Source organism: Babylonia areolata, chromosome 11, assembly GCF_041734735.1.
Source record: "Babylonia areolata isolate BAREFJ2019XMU chromosome 11, ASM4173473v1, whole genome shotgun sequence".
NCBI lineage: Eukaryota > Metazoa > Mollusca > Gastropoda > Neogastropoda > Buccinidae > Babylonia > Babylonia areolata.
In genome coordinates, this window is record NC_134886.1 from 40,880,556 (window position 1) to 40,906,289 (window position 25,734).

The 25,734-nt window shown below is 42.5% G+C and overlaps 1 protein-coding gene across 1 annotated transcript in view; it reads right to left on the reverse strand.

Annotated features, from left to right (window-relative positions):
* Positions 1-384: 384 nt before the first annotated feature.
* Positions 385-25,734, reverse strand: part of LOC143287413 (pyruvate kinase PKM-like) — a 29,584-nt gene continuing 4,234 nt past the window's right edge. The window contains exons 6-12 of the mRNA XM_076595393.1: positions 22,180-22,328; positions 20,552-20,679; positions 19,329-19,479; positions 18,252-18,404; positions 8,789-8,955; positions 5,863-5,981; positions 385-1,177 (exon numbers count right to left, since the gene is read on the reverse strand). Of these exons, the coding sequence (XP_076451508.1) occupies positions 948-1,177; positions 5,863-5,981; positions 8,789-8,955; positions 18,252-18,404; positions 19,329-19,479; positions 20,552-20,679; positions 22,180-22,328 (1,097 nt within the window). The 3' untranslated portion in view covers positions 385-947. The remainder of the gene's footprint in view (positions 1,178-5,862; positions 5,982-8,788; positions 8,956-18,251; positions 18,405-19,328; positions 19,480-20,551; positions 20,680-22,179; positions 22,329-25,734) is intronic.

Here is a 25,734-nt window from a genome sequence, read left to right on the forward strand (position 1 = left end):
CTGACCCAGAATGAAACTAAAAACACCAGTCCCACCCTGACAAGTACCTCGTGATACATATTTAGTCTATGTAGGGAACAGGGGGATATCAAGATAAAACACACACAAAACAACAGAAAAAAACCCACCCAAATAACAATAACAAAATAAAAACAACTCAGAAATAAAAACAATAACGCCCCCCCCCCCCCCCCCCTGAACCCCCACAATCCCTTCTCCTGATGTTAACAAAGCATACAGCAAAAGCTGAACACCTTTCTACTTCTCCTTCGAGAATGACGCATTGCCATAACCAAACCCTACCCCTTCATAACTAACCCCTTCACCCCCCCCCCCCCCCGCCCCCCCAAAAAAAAACAAACAAAAACCCCCCCAAAAAACCAATCGCATTACATAAACACTTTCAAACCAACCAACCATAAACACAGGAAGCTGCAAAACAGACCACACAGATAGCAAACAAACAACAACAGGTGAGCATATAAGTGGACCAATCACACACACACACACATAGGTAGGTAGTAGCCACACCTCCCACCAGCCCCCTCAAACAAAATGTCCAGGTGAGGTGTGAGACCCCCTGAAACGACCCCCTGAAACACCCAGGTGTGTGTGTGTGTGTGTGTGTGTGTGTGTCCCCCTCAAATGCCCAGGTGTGTGTGTGTAAGACCCCCTCAAACGCCCAGATGTGTGTGTGTGAGACCCCCTCAAATGCCCAGGTGTGTGTGTGTGTGTAAGACCCCCTCAAACGCCCTGGTGTGTGTGTGTGAGACCCCCTCAAACGCCCAGATGTGTGTGTGAGACCCCCTCAAACGCCCAGATGTGTGTGTGTGTGAGACCCCCTCAAACACCCAGGTGTGTATGTCTAAGACCCCCTCAAACGCCCAGGTGTGTGTGTGTGGGAGAGACCTCCCTCAAACGCCAAGGTGGGAGGTGGGAGACCCCCCTCAAATGCCCAGGTGTGACTGGCTGGCGATGTTGAGGTAGTGCTGCGGCTCCTCGTCCAGGTCGGGCACCACGATGGTGCGGATGGTGTTGGTCCAGCCGGCCCCCTGCATGCTCCCCGTCACCAGGATGCACGTGCAGCCCGTGCCGAAGTAGCCGCGCTTCTTGCAGATCCGCATGGCGTGGTGGATCCTGAAGTCCACGTCCGCCGTCCACTCCTCGCAGCTCGCCGCTGGAACCAGTTCAGTTTCCATTTCTCAACACCCCACCCCGCCCGAAAATGGAATATGGCTGCCTACATTTCCGGCGTTAAAAAACAAAAACAAACAAAAACGGTCATACACTTAAAAGCTCACTCGTGTACATACGAGTGAACGTGGGAGTTGCAGCCCATGAACGAACAAAAAGAAGTTTCTCAATAAGGCGTCACTGTCTTCGGACAAACTCATAAATACTACACCACATCTGCCAGCGCAGATGCCTAACCAGCAGCGGCGTAACCAAAAGCGCTCAGTCAGCTCAGTTCAGTTCAGTTACTCAAGGAGGCGGTGTCACTGCGTTTGGACAAATCCATATACGCTCAACACCACCACATCAGCCAATGCAGATGCCTGACCAGCAGCGGCATAATAACCCAATGTGTTTAGTCAGGCCTTGAGATAAAACATCAAAGAATAAAAAGTAAGCGGATAGATACTGAAATAAAATACAATGTGGAAAAAAGAAGAAGATAAATTCATTAGTAAGTAAATAAATAAATAGACAGACATAAGGAAAAGAAGAAAAATAAAAATGAAAAAACAATAATAATAATAAATACACAGATAAGCAAATACATGTAAATAAACGTACAGACACGCACACAAGCTGGAATAAATTTTTTCAGGTTCTTGTTCAAACGCCTATCCACAGACCTTCCATACATACCTTTTCAGTTTTCGGCCATGCAAACTCTCTCTCTCTTTCTGTGTGTGCTCGCGAGTGTGTGCGTTTGTGTGTGTCCTGTGGAACCTGTCAATATCAGTCCTGTGGAACACTGTCAATATCAGTCCTGTGGAACACTATCAATATCAGTCCTGTGGAACCTGTCAATATCAATCCTGTGGAACACTGTCAATATCAGTCCTGTGGAACACTATCAATATCAGTCCTGTGGAAACGGTCAATATCAGTGCTGTGGAACCTGTCAATATCAGTCCTGTGGAGCACTGTCAATATCAATCCTGTGGAAACGGTCAATATCAGTCCTGTGGAACACTGTCAATATCAGTCCTGTGGAGCACTGTCAATATCAGTCCTGTGGAACCTGTCAATATCAGTCCTGTGGAGCACTGTCAATATCAGTCCCGTGGAACACTATCAATATCAGTCCTGAGGAACCTGGCAATATCAGTCCTGTGGAACACTATCAATATCAGTCCTGTGGAACCTGGCAATATCAGTCCTGTGGAACACTATCAATATCAGTCCTGTGGAACCTGGCAATATCAGTCCTGTGGAACACTATCAATATCAGTCCTGTGGAACACTGTCAATATCAGTCCTGTGGAACACTGTCAACATCAGTCCTGTGGAACACTGTCAGTATATAATATCAGCCCTGTGGAGCACTGTCAATATCAGTCCTGTGGAACCTGTCAATATCAGTCCTGTGGAACACTATCAATATCAGTCCTGTGGAGCACTGTCAATATATAATATCAGCCCTGTGGAACACTGTCAATATCAGTCCTGTGGAACCTGGCAATATCAGTCCTGTGGAACCTGTCAATATCAGTCCTGTGGAACACTATCAATATCAGTCCTGTGGAACAGTATCAATATATCAGTCCTGTGGAACACTGTCAATATCAGTCCTGTGGAACCTGGCAATATCAGTCCTGTGGAACATTGTCAATATCAGTCCTGTGGAACACTGTCAATACCAATCCTGTGGAACACCATCCAAATCAGTCCTGTGGAACACTGTCAATACCAATACTGTGGAACACCGTCAAAATCAGTCCTGTGGAACCTGTCAATACCAATCCTGTGGAACACCATCCAAATCAGTCCTGTGGAACACTGTCAATACCAATCCTGTGGAACACCGTCAAAATCAGTCCTGTGGAACCTGTCAATACCAATCCTGTGGAACACCATACAAATCAGTCCTGTGGAACACTGTCAATACCAATCCTGTGGAACACCGTCAAAATCAGTCCTGTGGAACACTATCAATATATAATATCAGTCCTGTGGAACACTGTCAATATCAGTCCTGTGGAACCTGGCAATATCAGTCCTGTGGAACACTATCAATATATCAGTCCTGTGGAACACTGTCAATATCAGTCCTGTGGAACACTGTCAATATCAGTCCTGTGGAACCTGGCAATATCAGTCCTGTGGAACATTGTCAATATCAGTCCTGTGGAACACTGTCAATACCAATCCTGTGGAACACCGTCCAAATCAGTCCTGTGGAACTCAAAATCAGTCCTGTGGAACCTGTCAATACCAATCCTGTGGAACACCGTCAAAATCAGTCCTGTGGAACACTATCAATATATAATATCAGTCCTGTGGAACACTATCAATATCAGTCCTGTGGAACCCGGCAATATCAGTCCTGTGGAACAACGTCAATATCAGTCCTGTGGAACACTATCAATATATAATATCAGTCCTGTGGAGCACTGTCAATATCAGTCCTGTGGAACCCGGCAATATCAGTCCTGTGGAACAACGTCAATATCAGTCCTGTGGAACCCGGCAATATCACTCCTGTGGAACAACGTCAATATCAGTCCTGTGGAACATTGTCAATATCAGTCCTGTGGAACAACATCAATATCAGTCCTGTGGAACCTGGCAATATCAGTCCTGTGGAACACTGTCAATATCAGTCCTGTGGAACACTATCAATATCAGTCCTGTGGAACACCGTCAATATCAGTCCTGTGGAACCTGTCAATATCAGTCCTGTGGAACACCGTCAATATCAGTCCTGTGGAACCTATCAATATCAGTCCTGTGGAGCACTGTCAATATCAATCCTGTGGAACACCGTCAATATCAGTCCTGTGGAACCTGTCAATATCAGTCCTGTGGAACATTGTCAATATCAGTCCTGTGGAACCTGGCAATATCAGTCCTGTGGAACACTGTCAATATCAGTCCTGTGGAACACTATCAATATCAGTCCTGTGGAACACTGTCAATATCAGTCCTGTATAATATCAGTCCTGTGGAACACTATCAATATCAGTCCTGTGGAACCCGGCAATATCAGTCATGTGTAACAACGTCAATATCAGTCCTGTGGAACACTGTCAATATCAGTCCTGTGGAACACCGTCAATATCAGTCCTGTGGAACCTGTCAATATCAGTCCTGTGGAACACTGTCAATATCAGTCCTGTGGAACCTGTCAATATCAGTCCTGTGGAACACCGTCAATATCAGTCCTGTGGAACCTGTCAATATCAGTCCTGTGGAGCACTGTCAATATCAGTCCTGTGGAACCTGTCAATATCAGTCCTGTGGAACACTGTCAATATCAGTCCTGTGGAACCTGTCAATATCAGTCCTGTGGAACCTGTCAATATCAGTCCTGTGGAACACCGTCAATATCAGTCCTGTGGAACCTGTCAATATCAGTCCTGTGGAGCACTGTCAATATCAGTCCTGTGGAACACCGTCAATATCAGTCCTGTGGAACCTGGCAATATCAATCCTGTGGAGCACTGTCAATATCTGTCCTCTGGAACCTCGAAAGAAACACGGAAACACACATGAAGCACACCTGCACCCACATTCACGTACACAAACCGAGGACACGCCTCTGCCACTGACCGACCACTCTGTCTATTTTTGACCAGAGGATTAAAGAAAACTAACCTGAACATTAACATCATAGTTCATACATAATGTACAAAATCATGTTTTAAAAACCGGCAAGAAAAAGATTAAAATGCCGGTGGGCAACTCACGTTCTGGTAAAAAAACAACAACAACAAAAAACGTTTAAAATGAACATAAAAGGACATCCTTATTACGGAGTCCCAAAAAAGACAAAACACATTCAGGTTTTTCTTGAAAACAAATATATACAAGTAAATGGATCAGCAAAGATGAAAGGAAGAAAAAAAAAAGTAAAGGCAACAAACAAAGAGAGCGACAGAAAAGAGGAACATTTTTGCACAGAATTTCCAAAAGGTGGGGATGAGCCTTTGTACTGAAAGAACCACCTGCATCCCAGCTGTGGGAAGAATGCCCCAATTTTCTGGTCCAAAAACGACAAAATATAATCCAGATTTTCTTTAAGAAAAGAGGCAGGTAAATTGGTGAATGGACCAGAAAATAAGAAAGGAAAAGATAACACAGCGAAAAGGAAAAAAAAAAAAAAGAAAAAAAAAAAGCAAGCCCAAAACAAAAGAGAGCGACGGGCACCATAGCCGAATGGTTAAAGTGTTGGACTTTCGATCTGAGGGTCCCGGGTTCGAATCACGGTGACGGCGCCTGGTGGGTAAAAGGTGGAGATTTTTACGATCTCCCAGGTCAACATATGTGCAGACTTGCTAGTGCCTGAACCCCCTTCGTGTGTATACGCAAGCATAAGATCAAATACGCACGTTAAAGATCCTGTAATCTATGTCAGCGTTCGGTGGGTCATGGAAACAAGAACATACCCAGCATGCACACCCCCGAAAGCGGAGTACGGCTGCCCACATGGCGGGGTAAAAACGGTCATACACGTAAAAAGCCCACTCGCGTATATACGAGTGAATGTGGGAGTTGAAGCCCACAAACGCAGAAGAAGAAGAAGAAAACGAGAGCGACAGAAAAGAGGAAATTTCTAGCGTGGCAATGAGGTAGACAGACACCACACCCACAACAGAACAAACACAACTACTGACGCCAGAAGGCACTCACCGTCATGTAGAACAGGGTAGACGCTTCGGTGCAGGTGCAGTGCCCTCACAGTGTGGTGACTCTTGGTCACCGCAACGATCAGACAAGGTGGGCGATAGCGAGCCACCATGGCTGCAGAACTGTTGACAGCCCACATTATTATTATTATTATTATCATTTATTTATTTATCTATTTATTTATTATTATTATTATTACTATTATTATTTTTTTAAATTATTATTTTTTTGAAAATTATTATTATTATTTATTTATTTATTTATCATATATTTATTTTATTATTTATTTTGTACGCTTATAGTTGACTTCATCAAGTTTTTGCACCTTATACATATTATTATTAGTAGTAGTTCTTTTTTTTATGTATTTATCTATTATTTATTTATTTATTTAAAAAAATTTTTTTCTCAAGGCCTGACTAAGCGCGCTGGGTTACGCTGCTGGTCAGGCATCTGCTTGGCAGATGTGGTGTACTGTATATGGATTTGTCCAAACGCAGTGACGCCTCCTTGAGCTACTGAAACTGAAAACTGACAGCCCATGCACGCACACACACGCGCACACAGAGGTTTGTGCACAGACTGCAGACGTTATTAACAAATATGACATAGGACAGGTTGATATCTGATTAAATCCACGTGCAAACATTAATACTAATTTCAGTTTCAAGGAGGCAACAAAGCACGCAGTCTGTACCCAAAACCACATCGAAAAAAAAAAAAAAAAAAAAAAAAAAAAAAAACACCCAAGAGGAGCAGATGCCCAACTATGCATATAAACCCAATGCACTGTTCAGGGTGCAGGGAGCCTATCCTGGGTTTGTGTACACACACAGGCCTTAAATGAAATAAGCAGAATAATCAGTAACAACGAAAAAGCACATCGTATGGAAAGTAAGAAATATATCTATTTTGCCAAATAATCCCTTAAGCTATGTTGCAGGCTGATCATGTGTGTATGTTTGTTAATGAGTGTGCGTGATGGTATTGCATGAACTGCCTGAGCGATAGGTTTACAGCGCATTGTGGTGCATTTCGCAAGAGTAAGCACTCTTAAATGATTCTTCTTCTTCTTCTCCTTCTGCGTTCATGGGCTGCAACTCCCCCGTTCACTTGTATGTACACAGGTGGGCTTTTATGTGTATGACCGCTTTAACCATGCCATGTAGGCAGCCATACTCCATTTTTGGGGGTATGCATGCTGGGTATGTTCTTGTTTCCATAATCCACTGAACGCTGACATGGATTACAGGATCTTTAGCATGAGTATTTGATCTACTGCTTACGTACACACACGAAAGGGGGGGTAAGGCACTGGCATGTCTGCACATATATTGACCTGGGAGACAGGAAAAATCTCCACCCTTTACCCACCAGGTGCCGTTACTGAGATTCGAACCCGGGACCCTCAGATGGTTTGTGTGTGCATGCAATGTGGTTTGCATGTCTGTGATGCATATGATAACTCTCTTTGGTATGGTATGGTGTGATGTGGTGTGGTGTGGTGTGGTGTGGTGTGTGTGTGTGTGTGTGTGTGTGTGTGTGTGTGTGTGCATGTGCATGCACGTGTGCAGTGTGGTTTGTGTGTCTGTGATGCATATGACAACTCACTCTGATGAGTGCAACGTCTGAGTGATCAAAGCACAGGACTTTCATTCACAGGGTCTGGGGTTCGAATCCCAGCCCCCAATGCCTGGCAAGATATAGGGTGGAGATTTGTTCAATACCAGGACATCTTTAGGGTGGAGATTTGTTCAATACCAGGACATCTTTAGGGCAGAGATCTGTTCAATACCAGGACATCTTTAGGGTGGAGATCTGTTCAATACCAGGAAATCTTTAGGGTGGAGATTTGTTCAACACCAGGACATCTTCAGGGTGGAGATTTGTTCAACACCAGGACATCTTTAGGGTGGAGATCTGTTCAATATCAGGACATCTTTAGGGTGGAGATTTGTTCAACACCAGGACATCTTTAGGGTGGAGATCTGTTCAATACCAGGACATCTTTAGGGCGGAGATCTGTTCAATACCAGGACATCTTTAGGGCGGAGATTTGTTCAATACCAGGACATCTTTATAGGGTGGAGATTTGTTCAATACCAGGACATCTTTAGGGTGGAGATTTCTTCAATACCAGGACATCTCACAAACAGACCCAAACCCCCTTCAAGTATAACACGCAGGTGAAAGATAAACGATAAGGTAATATAACTGATTATTACTGTTCATTTGGTTACTGAAAAAAACAACAAACAGCATACCTAGCTCACACACCCCTGAAAACTGAATATGGCTGCCTACGTGGCAGGGGAGTAAAAATAGCTATCCACCGTAAAAGCTCACTGATATTATCAAGTAACCAAGAACACATAAGAAGAAGAAAAGAAAAGAAGACGATAAAGATGAAGAAAAAGAAAATAAAGAAGAACACGAATAAGAAGAAGACAAAGAAGAAACAGACAATATGGAGGGCATGCAGCCCACTTTCATGGTGGAATTTTTGTTGCTTGCAGAGCGAGAAGAAGATCATATGATGAAATGGTCAGCCCACCACCATAATCGCTTCTCTTGATGTGTACTGCTGTTATTCAGACAACTTTTCTGCAGAGTTTGTATACATAATGGCAGATATATGACCAGAAACATGCTCAAAGTCACCATATAAGACTAAAGCAAATAATGGGTGTAATTATAAAACCAAATATATCTTGCAAACTTGCAAAAATAGTCATCAAAAATGTTCAAAATCCTTTTGTCAGAACAGCAATTTCCACAACAAAATTTTAGCATTTCGGTGACCTGGAACAAAAAAGGAAATGGAGACGTGCAGGCCCACGCGGTTCTTGCTAAAAAAATAACCGGAACCCCGACAACAACCTGACCAAAGCGGGCATGCACACCCTCCCTAATGACGACAATGACTCACTGTCCCGTGCTGGTGACGACTATGATGGCCGAGGCCTTGCTGTGGCTGGCGGCCTCCACAGCGGCCATGGCCGTAGAGTGGACACTGTCGGCAGGCAGGGGCGTGATGACGCGCAGCTGTCGGTACAGGCGGTCGTGGTGCACCGCCATCTCTGCCTCCCGCGCAATCTGTCATCACACAACCACACACACAAAGTGCTACAATCCTCACACACACAGAGCACACAGTGCTACAATCCTCAGTCACACACAGAGCACACAGTGCTACAATCCTCACAGACACACACAGTGCTACAATCCTCACACACACACACAGTGCTACAATCCTCACACACAGAGCGCACAGTGCTACAATCCTCACACACACAGTGCTACAATCCTCACACACACACAGAGCACACAGTGCTACAATCCTCACACACACAGAGCGCACAGTGCTACAATCCTCACACACACACAGAGCGCACAGTGCTACAATCCACACACACACACAGAGCACACAGTGTTACAATCCTCACACACACACAGAGCGCACAGTGCTACAATCCTCACACACACACAGAGCACACAGTGCTACAATCCTCACAGACACACACAGAGCACACAGTGTTACAATCCTCACACACACAGAGCGCACAGTGCTACAATCCTCACACACAGAGCGCACAGTGCTACAATCCTCACACACAGAGCGCACAGTGCTACAATCCTCACACACACAGAGCACACAGTGCTACAATCCTCGCACACACAGAGCACACAGTGCTACAATCCTCACACACACAGAGCGCACAGTGCTACAATCCTCACACACACACACAGAGCACACAGTGCTACAATCCTCACACACACAGAGCACACAGTGCTACAATCCTTGCACACACAGTGCTACAATCCTCACACACACAGAGCACACAGTGCTACAATCCTCACACACACAGAGCACACAGTGCTACAATCCTCACACACACAGAGCACACAGTGCTACAATCCACACACACACACAGAGCACACAGTGCTACAATCCACACACACACACAGAGCACACAGTGCTACAATCCACACACACACAGAGCACACAGTGCTACAATCCTCACACACACAGAGCACACAGTGCTACAATCCTCACAGACACACAGAGCACACAGTGCTACAATCCTCACACACACAGAGCACACAGTGCTACAATCCTCACACACACAGAGCACACAGTGCTACAATCCTCGCACACACAGAGCACACAGTGCTACAATCCTTGAACACAACAGTGTTACAATCCTCTCACACACACAGAGCGCAGTGCTACAATCCACACAGACACGCAGAGAGTGCAAAGTGCTACAATCCTTACACACATAGAACACAGTGCTACAATCCTCACACACACACACAGTGCTACAATCCACACACACACAGAGCACACAGTGCTACAATCCTCACACACACACAGAGCGCACAGTGCTACAATCCTCACAAACACACACAGTGCTACAATCCACACACACACAGAGCGCACAGTGCTACAATCCTCAGTCACACACATAGCACACATATTGCTACAATCATACACACACAGAACACAGTGTTGTAATCGTCACACACATAGAACACGCAGTGCTACAATACTCACACACATATTGCATACACAGTGTTACAATCCTCACAGAACACACAGTCACGACAGTGCTACAATCCTCACACACACATACCATATAATTCTCACATACACATAGCATACACAGTGCTACAATCCTCACACACACATACCATATAATTCTCACATACACATAGCATACACAGTGCTACAATCCTCACACACACATACCATATAATTCTCACATACACATAGCATACACAGTGCTACAATCCTCACCCACAAATAGCACACACAGTGCTACAATCCTCACACACATAGCACACAGTGCTACAATCTTCACACACACACACACACACACACACACACAGTGCTACAATCCTACACACACAGTGCTGCAATCCTCACACACACACACACACACACACACACAGTGCTACAATCTTCACATACACACACAAACACACACACACACACACACAGTGCTGCAATCCTCACACACACACACACACACACAGTGCTACAATCCTACACACACACACACACACACACAGTGCTACAATCCTACACACACACACACACACACACAGTGCTACAATCTTCACACACACACACACACATCACACAGTGCTACAATCTTCACACACACACACACACACACAGTGCTGCAATCCTCTCTCACACACACACACAGTGCTACAATCCTCACACACACACACACACACACACAAACACACAGTGCTACAATCTTCACACACACACACACACACATCACACAGTGCTACAATCTTCACACACACACACACACACACACACACACACACACACACACAGTGCTGCAATCCTCACACACACACACACACAGTGCTACAATCCTACACACACAGTGCTACAATCTTCACACACACACACACACACACACACACAGTGCTACAATCTTCACACACACACACAAACACACACACACATCACACAGTGCTACAATCTTCACACACACACACACACAGTGCTACAATCCTACACACACAGTGCTACAATCCTCACACACACACACACACACAGTGCTACAATCCTCACACACACACACACACACACACACACACACACAGTGCCACAATCCTCACACACACACACACACACAGTGCCACAATCCTCACACACACACACACACACAGTGCTACAATCCTCACACACACACACACACACACACACAGTGCTACAATCCTCAGCATGCACAGCGCTTCACTGTCCTCACATACAGTGCTACATCTTCCCTGTCCAACACTAACACTCTGTTTCTATTCCCCCCCCCCATTCACTTCTCACATCTTCAGAAAACAATGGTCGCTCTTTATCTCTTTCTCTTTCCTCTTTTCACTCAATCTGTTGCTTTCCCAGTGTCCTTACTGATCTGTGCTTCCAGTGCCTTATCGTTGCTTTCCCAGTGTCCTTGACTGATCTTCCAGTGCCTCTATCTTTGCTTTCCCATGCCCTATCTTTCTTTCCATGCCTTATCTGTTGCTTTCCAGTGCTCTATCATGTGCTTTCCATGCCTCTATCTGTTGCTTTCACCAGTGCCCTTATCTGTTGCTTCCCAGTGCCTTATCTGTTGCTTTCCCAGTGTCCCTATCTGTGCTTTCCCAGTGTCCTTATCTGTTGCTTTCCATCCTCTATCTGTTGCTTTCCAGTGCCTTGATCTGTCGCTTTCCAGTGTCCTTGATCTGTTGCTTTCCCAGTGCCTCTATCTGTTGCTTTCAGTGCCCTTGATGTTGCTTCCCATGCCTGATCTGTTGCTTTCCCAGTGTCCTTGATCTGTTGCTTTCCAGTGTCCTTGATCTGTTGCTTTCCCAGTGTCCTTGATCTGTTGCTTTCCCAGTGTCCTTGATCTGTTGCTTTCCCAGTGCCTCTATCTGTTGCTTTCCCAGTGTCCTTGATCTGTTGCTTTCCTAGTGTCCTCTATCTGTTGCATTCCCAGTGTCCTTGATCTGTTGCTTTCCCAGTGTCCTTGATCTGTTGCTTTCCCAGTGTCCTCTATCTGTTGCTTTCCCAGTGTCCTTGATCTGTTGCTTTCCCAGTGCCCTCTATCTGTTGCTTTCCCAGTGTCCTTGATCTGTTGCTTTCCCAGTGTCCTCTATCTGTTGCTTTCCCAGTGCCCTCTATCTGTTGCTTTCCCAGTGTCCTTGATCTGTTGCTTTCCCAGTGTCCTTGATCTGTTGCTTTCCCAGTGCCCTCTATCTGTTGCTTTCCCAGTGTCCTCTATCTGTTGCTTTCCCAGTGCCCTCTATCTGTTGCTTTCCCAGTGTCCTTGATCTGTTGCTTTCCCAGTGCCCTCTATCTGTTGCTTTCCCAGTGTCCTCGATCTGTTGCTTTCCCAGTGTCCTTGATCTGTTGCATTCCCAGTGTCCTTGATCTGTTTTTTTCCCAGTGCCCTCTATCTGTTGCTTTCCCAGTGTCCAACAGTCTCTCTGTGTCTCTCTAGCCCACATTTCCATAATCTGTTACATCTTCTGTAAACAACAAGTCCTTCTCTGCTTCTCTTTCCCTCATTTGCATATTCTAATGCATCTTCAGAAAACAACAGCTTGCTCTTTCTCTCTTCATCCAAAATGGCAAGCAAACAATAAGTAAGGACTAAAACGTGTTCATACATATGCCCCAAAACCTTTCTTCTGGGCTGCCAAATAAGTACACAGCAGCATGCCGATCAAAATTAATGAGCTGTGCTATTAAAAAAAAAAATAAAAAAAAAAAGGGGGGGTAGTAACAGCAAACCTAAGGGCATCTCTACTGTAGGTAATGCAAATCAAAGAGGGTTAAAAAAAAAGAAAAAAAAAGAGCTATGTTAACTAAAACACATCACTCCTCCCCTTGCGTCCTCCTGGCCTTGAAGAAAAAAAGAATTGATACCAGAAAACTAGGCAATCACTAAACCATGTGTGTTAGTGTTAGAGAGGGGTTTCTTTAGCTGTGTATTGCCTAGCTAGCTAACCAACCACACAGGGCCCTATCAGGACTGAAGTATTTAAAATATTGATCCTGTAAAACCTGGAATATAAAAAACAGAAGATAAAATTCTAAAAAAAAAAAAAAAAAAAAAAAAAAAAAAGGAGAAATAGGAAAGAAAATCAGGCACTACAACAGTCAAACTGATGCAAAATACATACTGGACACGTCTCTTGAACATGTCTCTGATGTCAATTTTTTTGACAGAGGATTACATACACACAAAAGAAAACAACAACAAAAAACCCAACCAAAAAAAAAACAAAACAAAAACAAGAACAACCAACCAAAAATCCCCCACCTCCCAAAACAGCAACAACAACAAACAAACAAAAAAACAACTAAAAAAAAACAAAAAACAAACAAACAACAACAACAAACAAGAGAGGCAAGGCCTTCATGACTCACTTGTGATACACTTAAAAAAAAAAAAAAAATCTAATCGTTAAATTGTGTTCTGTATTTGTTATTATAAAGCTTCGGGTTAAAAGAAAAAGAAAAAAGAAAAAAAGAAAGTGCTGATGGCAGATTCGAACCACGCGTGTTTGGGTGAGAAGAAACGGTCTTACCCATTATACTATCCTGCCTCCTTAAGTGATGTTCAAAAATATAACATTTAAACATGCTTTTTTAAAGGGTGATAAATTGATTGCGGTATTCACAGTGAGAACGCTGTTTAAATCATATTATTCTGGTGTATCTTGGGCATTCAAAAAATCTTTAAGGGCAATTAAACATTCTTTTTAAGTCCGCGGTAAAGGAGACGTGGCTATCGCGGCAATCACACTGCAACATTTAGCCGTTTTCTCTGGATCTAGATAGGTGTACAAGTTTAGTTACACCCGGTTTGACACGGTCGATTCAATATCTGTTTTATGTTCATTCTAGTTTTATAGTTTTAAAGTTGATATGAAAATTGAGTATTTTGTTAAACTAGTAACATGTACAGTCAAGTACAAGTACTTGTAAACGTCATATGAAGTGAAAAGGACTTCAAATTTTTATGTTTCATCAATTCAAGGGTATTAACTCTCATGGTTTATTATTTTGAACTGTGAAATCCAACTGATTCTGTGGATATTTTTATCGCAGTTTGGGGCATAATCCAGTAAGTGATGAGGTGTTCACAAATCTTTCTCTGAATAAATATTTAACCATCTCCTTCTCCAACTTTCCATCACATGTTATCGTGTATTGTCCATTGAATACAGGATTGAACGGGCAGGTCAACAACTTGAAACAAAATGGCGTCGTTCGCGTTTGCAAAGAATATGAGCACACGCTTTGAATATGTATAAATATGTGTACGCCACTGGTTTTAGCCCATGACCTTCAGGGCTCAGCCAATAGATCTATATAAAGTCCACTCGTCATATTGATTTTAGTATTTTCTGAAAAAGACCAATTGGGTGAATGAACATAGTGAAAGCCCTGTACACTGAGAGTAAAACACACAAGCTTTTCATGCATTGAGTATAATTTCAAAATGTAATGTTTAAGATGAGAAAGATCAGTTAAAAGCAAATCAAGCCGCCTAGCATTAATTACAGATTAATTTCCCTTTTTTACTATCTGCAGCAAAGACATGCACCAGAAATAAAACTTCAATGCTTAGCAAAAGAAAATCCTGTTTGAACAAAAAATGATAAAAATGACTGCTCTTGTTGTTGTGTCAGGATATCAGATCAAAGTGCCAAGTTTAGAGAAAACAAAAACAAAAACCCCAGTAAATTCAGTCTGCATATAATTTGGCTTTTAAAAAAAAAAATTTTTGTGCCCATCTCAGAGGTGCAATATTTTTTTAAACAAAATGACTGGAAAGAACTGATTTTTTCCTATTTTTATGCCAAATTTGGTGTCAATTGACAAAGTATTTGCAGAGAAAATGGCAATGTTAAAGTTTACCACAGACACACACACACACACACAGACAACCGAACACCAGGTTAAAACATAGACTCACTTTGTTTACACAAGTGAGTCAAAAAGCACAAAATTTATACATACTGACAGGCAAACAAACTCACACTTTGCCAACAGACATCTTACACATCCTCAGCACTAAGGGCAATAATTTTCCCTCCAAAACTCCTACAACATGCTGTTTTGCTGCTGCTTCCAATATTAAACAACAGTAACATTACGCTTTGCTTTATGTATTTATTTACTTTTTTTGTTTTGTTTTTTGCTCAAAAGTGATAGTCTGTGATGATCTGCTAAAGTGACCTATTGTTCTGAGTAATTTCTATGTCTTACACAAATTACAGAAAATAACCTTCTCTGTATGGGGGCTGGAAAAAAAAGAAAAAAAAAAAAAAAAAAGAAGTCAAGAACTGGAGCTGACAGGTGTTACAGAGAAAAGTGTTAGGAACAGTAGGAATGATCAGAGCAGATTGTGTTGACAGGAAGCAACAAACCAGTGGAAAGTGCACACACACACACACACACACACACACACACACACACACACTCACACACACCTCTGAAAAAAAAATTATAACAAAAACTAGAGGGTAAAACCCTAGCAGTAGGACAGCAAATGATTTTTGCATGTCGTTCTTCCAAAATACTGATGTACTATATTTTGCGTTGATGTGCTTCAACATAAGAAGAAACATATTTTGACAATGTCAACAAAGATTCAAGACACATCATTAATGCACTGCTTTGTTAAAATGTTTACGCTGTAATCTGTTAACCTTTGAAAGAACAGAATCTGCTTTGCAAGGAGGTAAAAAAAAAAAAAAAAAAAAATCACAGAATGTGTCAACAGCAAGTCACAATTTAGCGTGTTAATGGAAACAGTGTGTAGCTTAGCTGAACTGAAATCGTGTACTCCCACCGTGGGTGAGCACGGAAGAAAAATGTGAATGAGCGTCAGAATGATCGAAGGAACACACACACGCACATGCATGCATACACTCACTCATATACACTGGCTTTTGCTACGCTGCCACCTGCAACAAACACGCTGGGCTGTGTGAGAGGAGAGAGAAAACCGCCAACAACTAAACTGCTGAATGAAAAACCAAAAACAACACAGGACAGAAGTGGAGCATTGACCTGGTGGCAACCCGTCCACGCAGGAAGCCAGAGAATCTGAGCACACTGGTTCGAAACCCACAGTCACCAGTATTTTCTCCCCCTCCGCTAGACCTTGAGTGAAGGTCTGAACGCTAGTCATTCGGATGAGATGATAAACCGAGGTCCCGGGTGCAGCATGCAATCAGCGCATGTAAAAGAACCCATGGCAGCAAAAGGGTTGTCCCTGGCAAAATTATGTAGAAAAATCTGCTTCAATAGGAAACTAAATAAAATTGCAGGCAGAAAAAAAAAGAGTGGCGCTCTCAGTGTAGCAACACACTCTCCCTGGAGAGAGCCCAAATTTCACACTGAAAAATCTGTTGTGACAAAAGAGTAATACAATACAACATATTGATATCTCAGGGTGAACAGTCTATACTCATGTACATCTTCTGCTTAAACATTGGAAATCACACACACACACACAAAATCAAAATACAGACTTGATCAAGCTCATGTGGGAAGTATACTACTGTTTGTATCTACGCAACTTGGCAAGCACATTACCGTTTCTATCGTTGCAAACGGCAAGTTCATTATTATTTCACAACTCGGCCAGTTTATACTGTTTCTATCTATACACTTTGGCAAGGACATGAGTGTTTCTATTGATGGAACACAGCAAGTACATTATCATTTCCATCTTCATAACTTGGCCAAGGTATTATTGTTTCTATCTATGCAATTGGGAAAGTGCATTATCAAAACTTAACAACTACAACATTGTTTCTGTCTACATAACTAGGCAAGTTCATTCCAATCCCAAAACCCCTCCCTTCCCCCATCTCCAATGATGACAAGCACCACCACCCAACAAACTGCAACAAGTTTTTCTCCAGCAGAAAGCATAAGATGACTGAAGGATTAAAACAGACAGTGTATGAAGCAATGTAGGATCCATGACAGTGAAACGTCTGAGAAGATCTCTCTCTCTCTGTCTCTCTGTGAAGGACCCTACATCTGAAAAGGTTTCTCTCCAGAAATGCCAACTCCTCTGAACTCTTTGCTGGATCAGCGTCAAAATCTACTGGGAACATCAAACTCATTAAGGAAAACTCACACCCTCAATCGCTTTGGCATGCATACAAAACTCACCTTCAGCAAAGCAAGGCAAGAAGTTTACTTCATGTTCCCTCTGGGGGCATTGAAACATGCAATGCAGGCAGCAAAGTCAAATCCTGTTTTGGGAGGCTGATTGTAATGACAGATTATACCGGTTTTACACTAGCCAGAGTCTGTTAAGTGCTCCGTTTGCATTTCTTCAATTAGGCAACCCCAGTTAGCCCAAAATAACTTGTCAGACAAATTCTGAAGTCGATGTGGCACTGAAACAAACTGTGACTGGAATAAAATGAAAATGCTAGGAAACCTGGATAGTGGACATCACTATTTCTCTCAAGGAACCTGCAAGGTCAGTTTCTACCACTGCAGAATCTTGCAGGTGAGCCAACAGCAAAATGAGAACTGTATTATCAAAGGCGTCTCCACTACAATGGGAAGTCACTAACAGCTTAGTCTTTTGTGAAGGACTACGACCCTCAAACTAGGAGGTAAGATTGCACTGGCTCCTAGTACTGCAGCCTTGGGGGCTAGTTGGCCTCTGGAAACCATCCCCAAAGCTGACTGTCCTAAAACCCTCTTGGTCAAGAGAGTAGGGATTTAACTTGGGCAAGACACTCTCCACTATAACCAAACTCTAGGCCAAGATAGTTGGGACAGCAGATGCCTCCTCTGTAGTTCTGGTGGCCATAGTCTTACACGAATGACTATCATAGGTACTCACAGAACAGATCACTCTCAGGGCCCTGACCGGCGCTTTGCCAACAGCCGTTTCCCTGGACAGCATCACGCAGTCAGTCCCGTCCAGGATGGCGTTGGCGACATCGTTTGCTTCTGCCCGCGTCGGCCGGGGGTTGGCACTCATGCTCTCCAGCATCTGCACCACAGAAAGGAGTTTGTATTATACTCCATGTTTGGTGATACATATACTTACCGTGTCAAACTGATGCAAACTAAGCCTACCAGTTTGCTCTGCTTGGCCAAATTTCGCGCGGCTAACAGTGAAAAGACTTGCCCGGTCCAGCTCTTAGCCAATCAGAAACCTATAAGCACTGAATCATTTCCTTTGGCCAAGGCTCTCCACGCCATCTTGTCAGGTTTACAGCTCTGTCTCATCTTACGCTTTTTCTGGCTATTAAGCGTATTCATTTGGCCTTATTTTGCTGCATGCGGCTTGTGTTTATTGTATTCTTACATTCTGTGTACTCGATTCGACTCGGCCCCCTCGATTCGTTCGTTTTTCTCTACCTCTAAGTCGATCCTGTCTTTCCTTTCTCTGTTGGGGATCGGACTTTCGCTGAAAACTGACTTTGTGAGGAATAAGACATGTGAAGTACTGAGGATTAATTTTTATCTTGTTTAAGAATGTTTGAAAAATTACGCAATTCAAAACAGACTGCTACCAAGTTCTTGCACTTCAAATTCAAGCCGCACTATTCTTTTGAACTCTTTCATGGCCAAGTTTCTGTAAGAAAAACACTCCCAAGCCCCAAATATTTTAGATGTGATGCACTCAGTCACAGGATTTTGGTTCTACTTCATGTTGAAGCAACACAATGGACTTGTTCAAGTCAAACTGGGTCAGGAAGCAAAGGTTAGTCATGGTTCTATTGGCAGGAAATAAGCTATAACTGTCAAGCTTTGTTACAATGTGAAAAACGGTCCTTTTAACATGACCCCTGTATGTCGACGAAGGTTGCCTATGGCAGTGAAAGAGTTACACTTTTAAACACTTACAAATTCTCATGAACTATCTAAAATCTATACAAACCCTGTACACCCCTCCACATTATCAACACACCTGGGCAGCACAGATGACCGGTTTTCCAGCGGCGTTAGCTCGACCAATCAGATTCTTCTGAGCGATGAAGACCTTCTCGGGAGCCAGATCCATGCCGAGGTCGCCGCGAGCGACCATGATGCCGTCCGCCACTTCCAGGATGGAGTCAAAGCTGAAAGCAGATAGTCATTCCACCTGTAGTGGAGCGCTGGCCTAGTGGCAACGCGACCACCTGGGAAGGGACAGAATCTGAGTGTGTGAGGTCAAACCCCACACTTGCTAGAATTTTCCCTGTCTCAAGTGGTGGTCTGGACACTTGTCATTCTGATGTGATGATAAACCAAGGTCCTATGTGCACCGTTCACTCAGAGCATGTAAAAGAACCCACAGCAATAAAAGAGTTGTGCCCAGCAAAATCACATAGAAAAAATCCATTTTGATGGTAAAAACAGACTTGCCAACAGAAAAAAAAGAAAAAAAAGAAAAGAAAGTGGCACTGCTCTGTAGCGACACACTCTTGCCAGGAACAGCAGCTTCAGTTTCACACAGAGAAATCTTTGTGGACAACAAATCAATGCATTACAATGACAAAAAGGGAAGATGACTGCTGAGTGTATAAAAACTGCAAATGGAGAAAGGTTATAAAAAAACCCCAAAAAACTGTGGGTTGCAAAAAAGGCGTCTAAAGTTTAGTTTAGAAATATAAAACTAAAAAAAACAACAAACAACAACAACAAAAAAACCCACTCACACAACAAAACAATACCCCCCCCCCCCCCCCCGTACCTCCCACCCCCCGAAATGTTTTTTCTCCAACTAACACAGTCCCTGAAGGCAGATCTACGGTCTGAAACGTTGGATGCCTCTGATCAAAAGTTAGAATTTTTATTTATAACCCACGATTTTCTCAATTTGTAATACAATACAATATCTTACAATGTTGCTAACATTTGAATCGGATTCAATTATTTTTCTCTTTGCCCTCATTGTCAGCATGCTCCTTTTTAGTGTTTTGTGTCTTCTGTTGAAAAGAGAAAAGAAAAAAAGAAAGATATAGATATAAATACATATATATAAAACAGGGAACAGAGTGAGAAAAAAAAAAGAAGCAGGGGTTGGCGTGGTTGGGGGTGTGGGGGGGGAAGGGGAGTGTGGAGGAGGAATGTGGCAGATAGGCGATGGGTGAAGGGAGGGCAGGGAGGTGCTGGGGGTGGGGGGGTGGGGGGAGGGGGGGCTGTACTGACTTCTTGATGGCTGCGCGGTTCTCAATGTTGGCCACGATCTTCATCAGGGCCCCCTTGTCTCCCAGCAACTCCCGGATCTCTGTCACCAGCTCTGCTGTCCACACCCACGCCGCAAAGATCATGTCCACCTGCAGCAGTAAAAAAAAAAAAAAAAAAAAAAAAAAAGCTAAGGTATGATCAAATTTGTAGCAAAAAGATTAAAAAAACAAACAAAACAAAGCAAAAAAAAAAAAAACAAACAAAAAAAACCAACCCCAAAAAACAAACTTAGTTATGATCAAATCTGCAGCAAAAAGATTTTTTTAAATTAAAAAAAAAAAAAAAAAAAAACCCAACTTAGGTATGATCAAATCTGTAGCAAAAAGATTTAAAAAAAGAAAAAAAAAAAGAAAAAGGCTAAGGTGTAATGATCAAATCTGCAGCATAAAGAAGAGAAGAAGAAAAAAAACCGTTCATGTATCACATGATACATTCATTCTATGCTATATTTGCTACACTGTCTCTCCCATCCACACCCACGCTGCAAAGATCATGCCCACCTGCAGCAAAAACCCCCAAACAAACACAAACAAAAAACAACAAAAAAAACACACCCAAAAGCTAAGGTATGATGATCAGATTTGGAGCAAAAAGAAAAAGAAAAAAAATCCATGTACTGAATGATACATTTATTGTATGCTACATTTGCTACACTGTCTCTGCCATCCACACCCACCCTGCAAAGAGGATCATACAGAACGCTTTTGTGTTGTGGTTGTGTGCGTGTGCGTGCGTGCGTGCGTGTTTTCTTCAGTTTAACGTCTATTCACTATAAGTGTTTTTAGACGGAAAGGAGTAAAGTAGTGTATAAAGGAAAGGGAATGCATGTGAATATTAGTGTATAAAAAAAAAAAAAAAAAAAAAGTACATGTTATGTATCAGAGGAAAAGTATATTATAAGAAAAAGTCTAAAGAGGCTGTGGTGTGTACTGAATGAGTTGTCAAGGGAAGGAGAATATGTATATGCATATCAACAAGTATTAACCTACAACAATCTAAATATAAATAACAGTATTAAATATAATACATCAAAGGAGGATACCAACTGGACTGGAATTTAAAATTTCTGAAAACATTCTAAGCAATGAATAATCATTCAAAATCTTTTCAGTGGCTAATGAAATATTGGAGGAAAAGTCATCAACTACATCTTTTGGAAATAACTGTCTTATGCTCGGACAATGAATGAGTAAATGGCTTACAGTTATTTGCTTACCGCATATACATTTTATATTTTTAGGTTAAGTTTGTGTGTGTGTGTGTGTGTATTTTTATGTCAGGTAGTTTCTGAGAGCTGTGTATTATGTCATGCTGTATCTGTAAAACAGTTCAATGTATTAGACAATCACAGTAAATGAACTCTAGGCAATCACTAAATCAATAGTTATGTCAGCCAATCACTATAAATCATCTCTAGGCTACCACTGACAATCATCTCTAGGCTAGGCAACCACTGGAAACCAACCATCTCTTTCCGTTAAGCAAATCACTTGTAAGTCATCGCTAATAAGTAATATGATCTCCTACAAAAGACTACCAGCGTCTTACGCTTCTGCTTCTAGAGGGGATCACGCAAAGCTGTCCCTTACGTTATGTTCCATGGCAAACTTGATGATGTTCTTGTCTCCCTCAGTCAGCTTGTTTTCAGGGGCAGGCAGAACTTGAGGGATGTGCACGTGACACTTGTTGCTGGCAATGCCTTCCGTGCTGACCACTGTTAGAATGCGGTCGCCTTCCACTGAAAAGGGAAGGGGGGGGTGGGGGTGGGGGGGGGGATGTTTATATATTGTTCAAATATGGTTAGTTTCAGTTTCAGCTTCTCAAGGAGGCGTCATTGCATTCTGAACAAGAGAGGCAAGGCCTTCAAGACTCACTTGTGATATAGTCATACACTAAAAAAAAAAAAAAAAAAAAAATCCAAGCTTTTTATGTATTGAGTATAATTTCAAAATGTAATGTTTAAGATGAGAAAGATCAGATTAAAGCAAATTAAGTCCCCTAGCATTAATTACAGAGTAATTTCCCTTCTTTACTGTCTGCACCAAGATGTTTGCAAAATAAATAAAACTTCCATTCTTAGCAAAAGAAGTTTCTGTTTGAACAAAAAATGATAATATTGACTGCTCTTGTTGTTGGGTCAGAATATCAGATCAAAGTGCCAAGTTTAGAGAATACAAAAAATATAAATATAACAGTAAATGCATTTTGCATATAATTAGGCTTCATTTTTTATTTTTTTGTGGCCATCCCAGAGGTGCAATATTGTTTTAAACAAGATGACTGGAAAGAACTGAATTTTTCCCATTTTTATACCTAATTTGGTGTCAACTGACAAAGTATTTGCAGAGAAAATGTCAATGTTAAAGTTTACCACGGACACACAGACACACACACACAACCAAACACCGGGTTAAAACACACTCACTTTGTTTACACAAGTGAGTCAAAAATCCATGCACCCTACATCACATCTGCTAGGCAGACGCCAGACAGCAGCATAACCCAACACAACACGCTTCTCAGGCCCTGACTGCATGCATATTTGTGCATATGTATCAGAGTGGATTTCTTTTACACAATCTTGCCAGAGAACAACACTTTTTTTTTTGCCACAGCGTTGCAAAGTGCATGCTAAAAACGGGATCTCAATCAATCGTCTCATCCGAATGACTAGACCCTGTTTAATTTTCCAGTCAAACTTGGAAGAAACGGGCGAGAGCGGGATTTGAACCCAAACCCTCATGGACACTGTATTGGCAGTTCAGTCTCTTAACCAGTCTGCCACTTTGCTCCTTGGTGACGACAGGCGCAATAGCCGAGTGGTTAAAGCGTTGGACTGTCAATCTAAGGGTCCCGGGTTCGAATCACGGTGATGGCGCCTGGTGGGTAAAGGGTGGAGATTTTTACAATCTCCCAGGTCAACATATGTGCAGACCTGCTAGTGCCTGAACCCCCTTCGTGTGTATATGCAAGCAGAAGATCAAATACGCACGTTAAAGATCCTGTAATCCATGTCAGTGTTCAGTGGGTTATGGAAACAAGAACATACCCAGCATGCACACCCCCAAAAACAGAGTACGGCTGCCTACATGGCAGGGTAAAAATGGTCATACACATAAAAGCCCACTCGTGTGCATACAAGTGAACGTGGGAGTTGCAGCCCACGAACGCAGAAGAAGAAGAAGAAGAAGAAGCTCCTTGGTGACAACCCACTGAAAGGGAGGTGGGGAAAAGAAAGCTTTGTATGTATATCATCAAAATATGGTCACCTTCTACAATAAGGACAGGAAAAGAAAAACCACTTTATATATATATATATATATATATATATATATATATATACTGTTAACATATGGTCACATTCCACTAAAAGGGAGGAAAAAAACCCCGCTCAGTTTATATTCCACTAAATGTGAACACCTTCCACTAAAAGGGAGGGGAAGTAAAGGCTCTGCTTATATATACCATTAAAATATGGTCACATTCCACTAAATGGGAGGGGGAAAAAAAAAGCTCTGTTTATATATAACAATAAGGTCACTTTCCACAAAAAGGGAGGGAAAAAACACTGTTTATCTACCATTAATTGTGATCACCTTCCACTAAAAGGGAGGGGAACAAAATCTCCCGTTTATATTCAGTTAACTCACTCTGGACGGAGAGCCCTGATCGGAGCCCTGCTGTTTATAACCGTTTCAGACGAAGGAGCCCGATCCTGGCCTTAGATCATTTTGAATTTTTGGAGTGATTTCCATTATGACGTTATAAACTAAAGAATATATTTACTGACCTTTCCACTCTACACTGTGACCAATAAATGCAGTGTGTGTTGCTGTGTTGTTTTCACAGTGACTGGTTCACTTAAACAGTGCATGTCAACAATGGCCTCTGACCCAGTGTCATCTCAGTCACATGGCTGACAACAGAATTTGACGAAGGGGCCTTATCATGGCTATATAATGTTCTGAATTTAATCTGTTTCAAACTCTTTGTGCTTTCCTGGACTTGTTTACAAGTCATCAGTGTGTGCAAATTTCGAACAAAAAATATTGATACTTTCATCATATCATTGTATGGTAGCATAAGAAGGGAGGAAGTTTTATATTTTGTCCCCAACTAACTCTTTACGTTACTGATCAGTTTGAAAGTTTTCAGTTCATAATTCTGACATTTGTATTTGGGCGATTCTATTTCTTACCCATACAAATAGGCCGTCTGAAGGGAAAGTCAGTGGAGCTAACTGGCAGTACTAAGTGAGTTAAAACATGGTCACTTTCCACTGAGAGAGGGGGAAACCAACAACATTCTTTTTACAAGCTGTGGATTCACAGCTTTCATGGTCGCACAAAGCTAAACACTGTGACACACAATGTAACAAACATGCACATGACACAGCAGGTCTTCTTTCTTCTGTGCACTCAGACGGACAATATTAAAACATGTACACACACGCACGAACACACACACACACACACATGCATGCACACACACACACACACACACATACAAGCACACAATCATGTCAATTCCTGCAACACACAAAAGACAAATATACACTACACTTCTGTATAGAAAGTGCAAGTATATATGCACAGACACACCCACACACTGAAACTCAAATATGTACACTCAAGCACACACAGACACACAGGAACACACATACTGCTCGTTCACACACACACTATCAGCCTAGGCACACATGCTTTCATCCACACACACCCTACACCCCCCAAAACACATACACATATATGTATATATATATACAAGAACACTGCCTACCCATACTACACACACGCTCTCTCTTAACCACCTCCCCATACACATACACACACCCACACATACAAAAACACTGCCCGCCCATACCACACCACACACTCTCTCTCAACCACCTCCCCATACACATACACACACCCACACATACAAAAACACTGCCCGCCCATACCACACCACACACTTTCTCTCCAACCACCTCCTCCCCCCCCTTCCCACCACCCCTCCCCCCCGAGCTCTCCCCCTCCCTCACCAACACACACCCATGCACGTTACAAAAACACTGTCCATCCATACCTCACACACACACTTTTACTCCAACCACCTCCTCACTCACCCACTCAACCCCCTCCACCCACATCACACCCACTTTC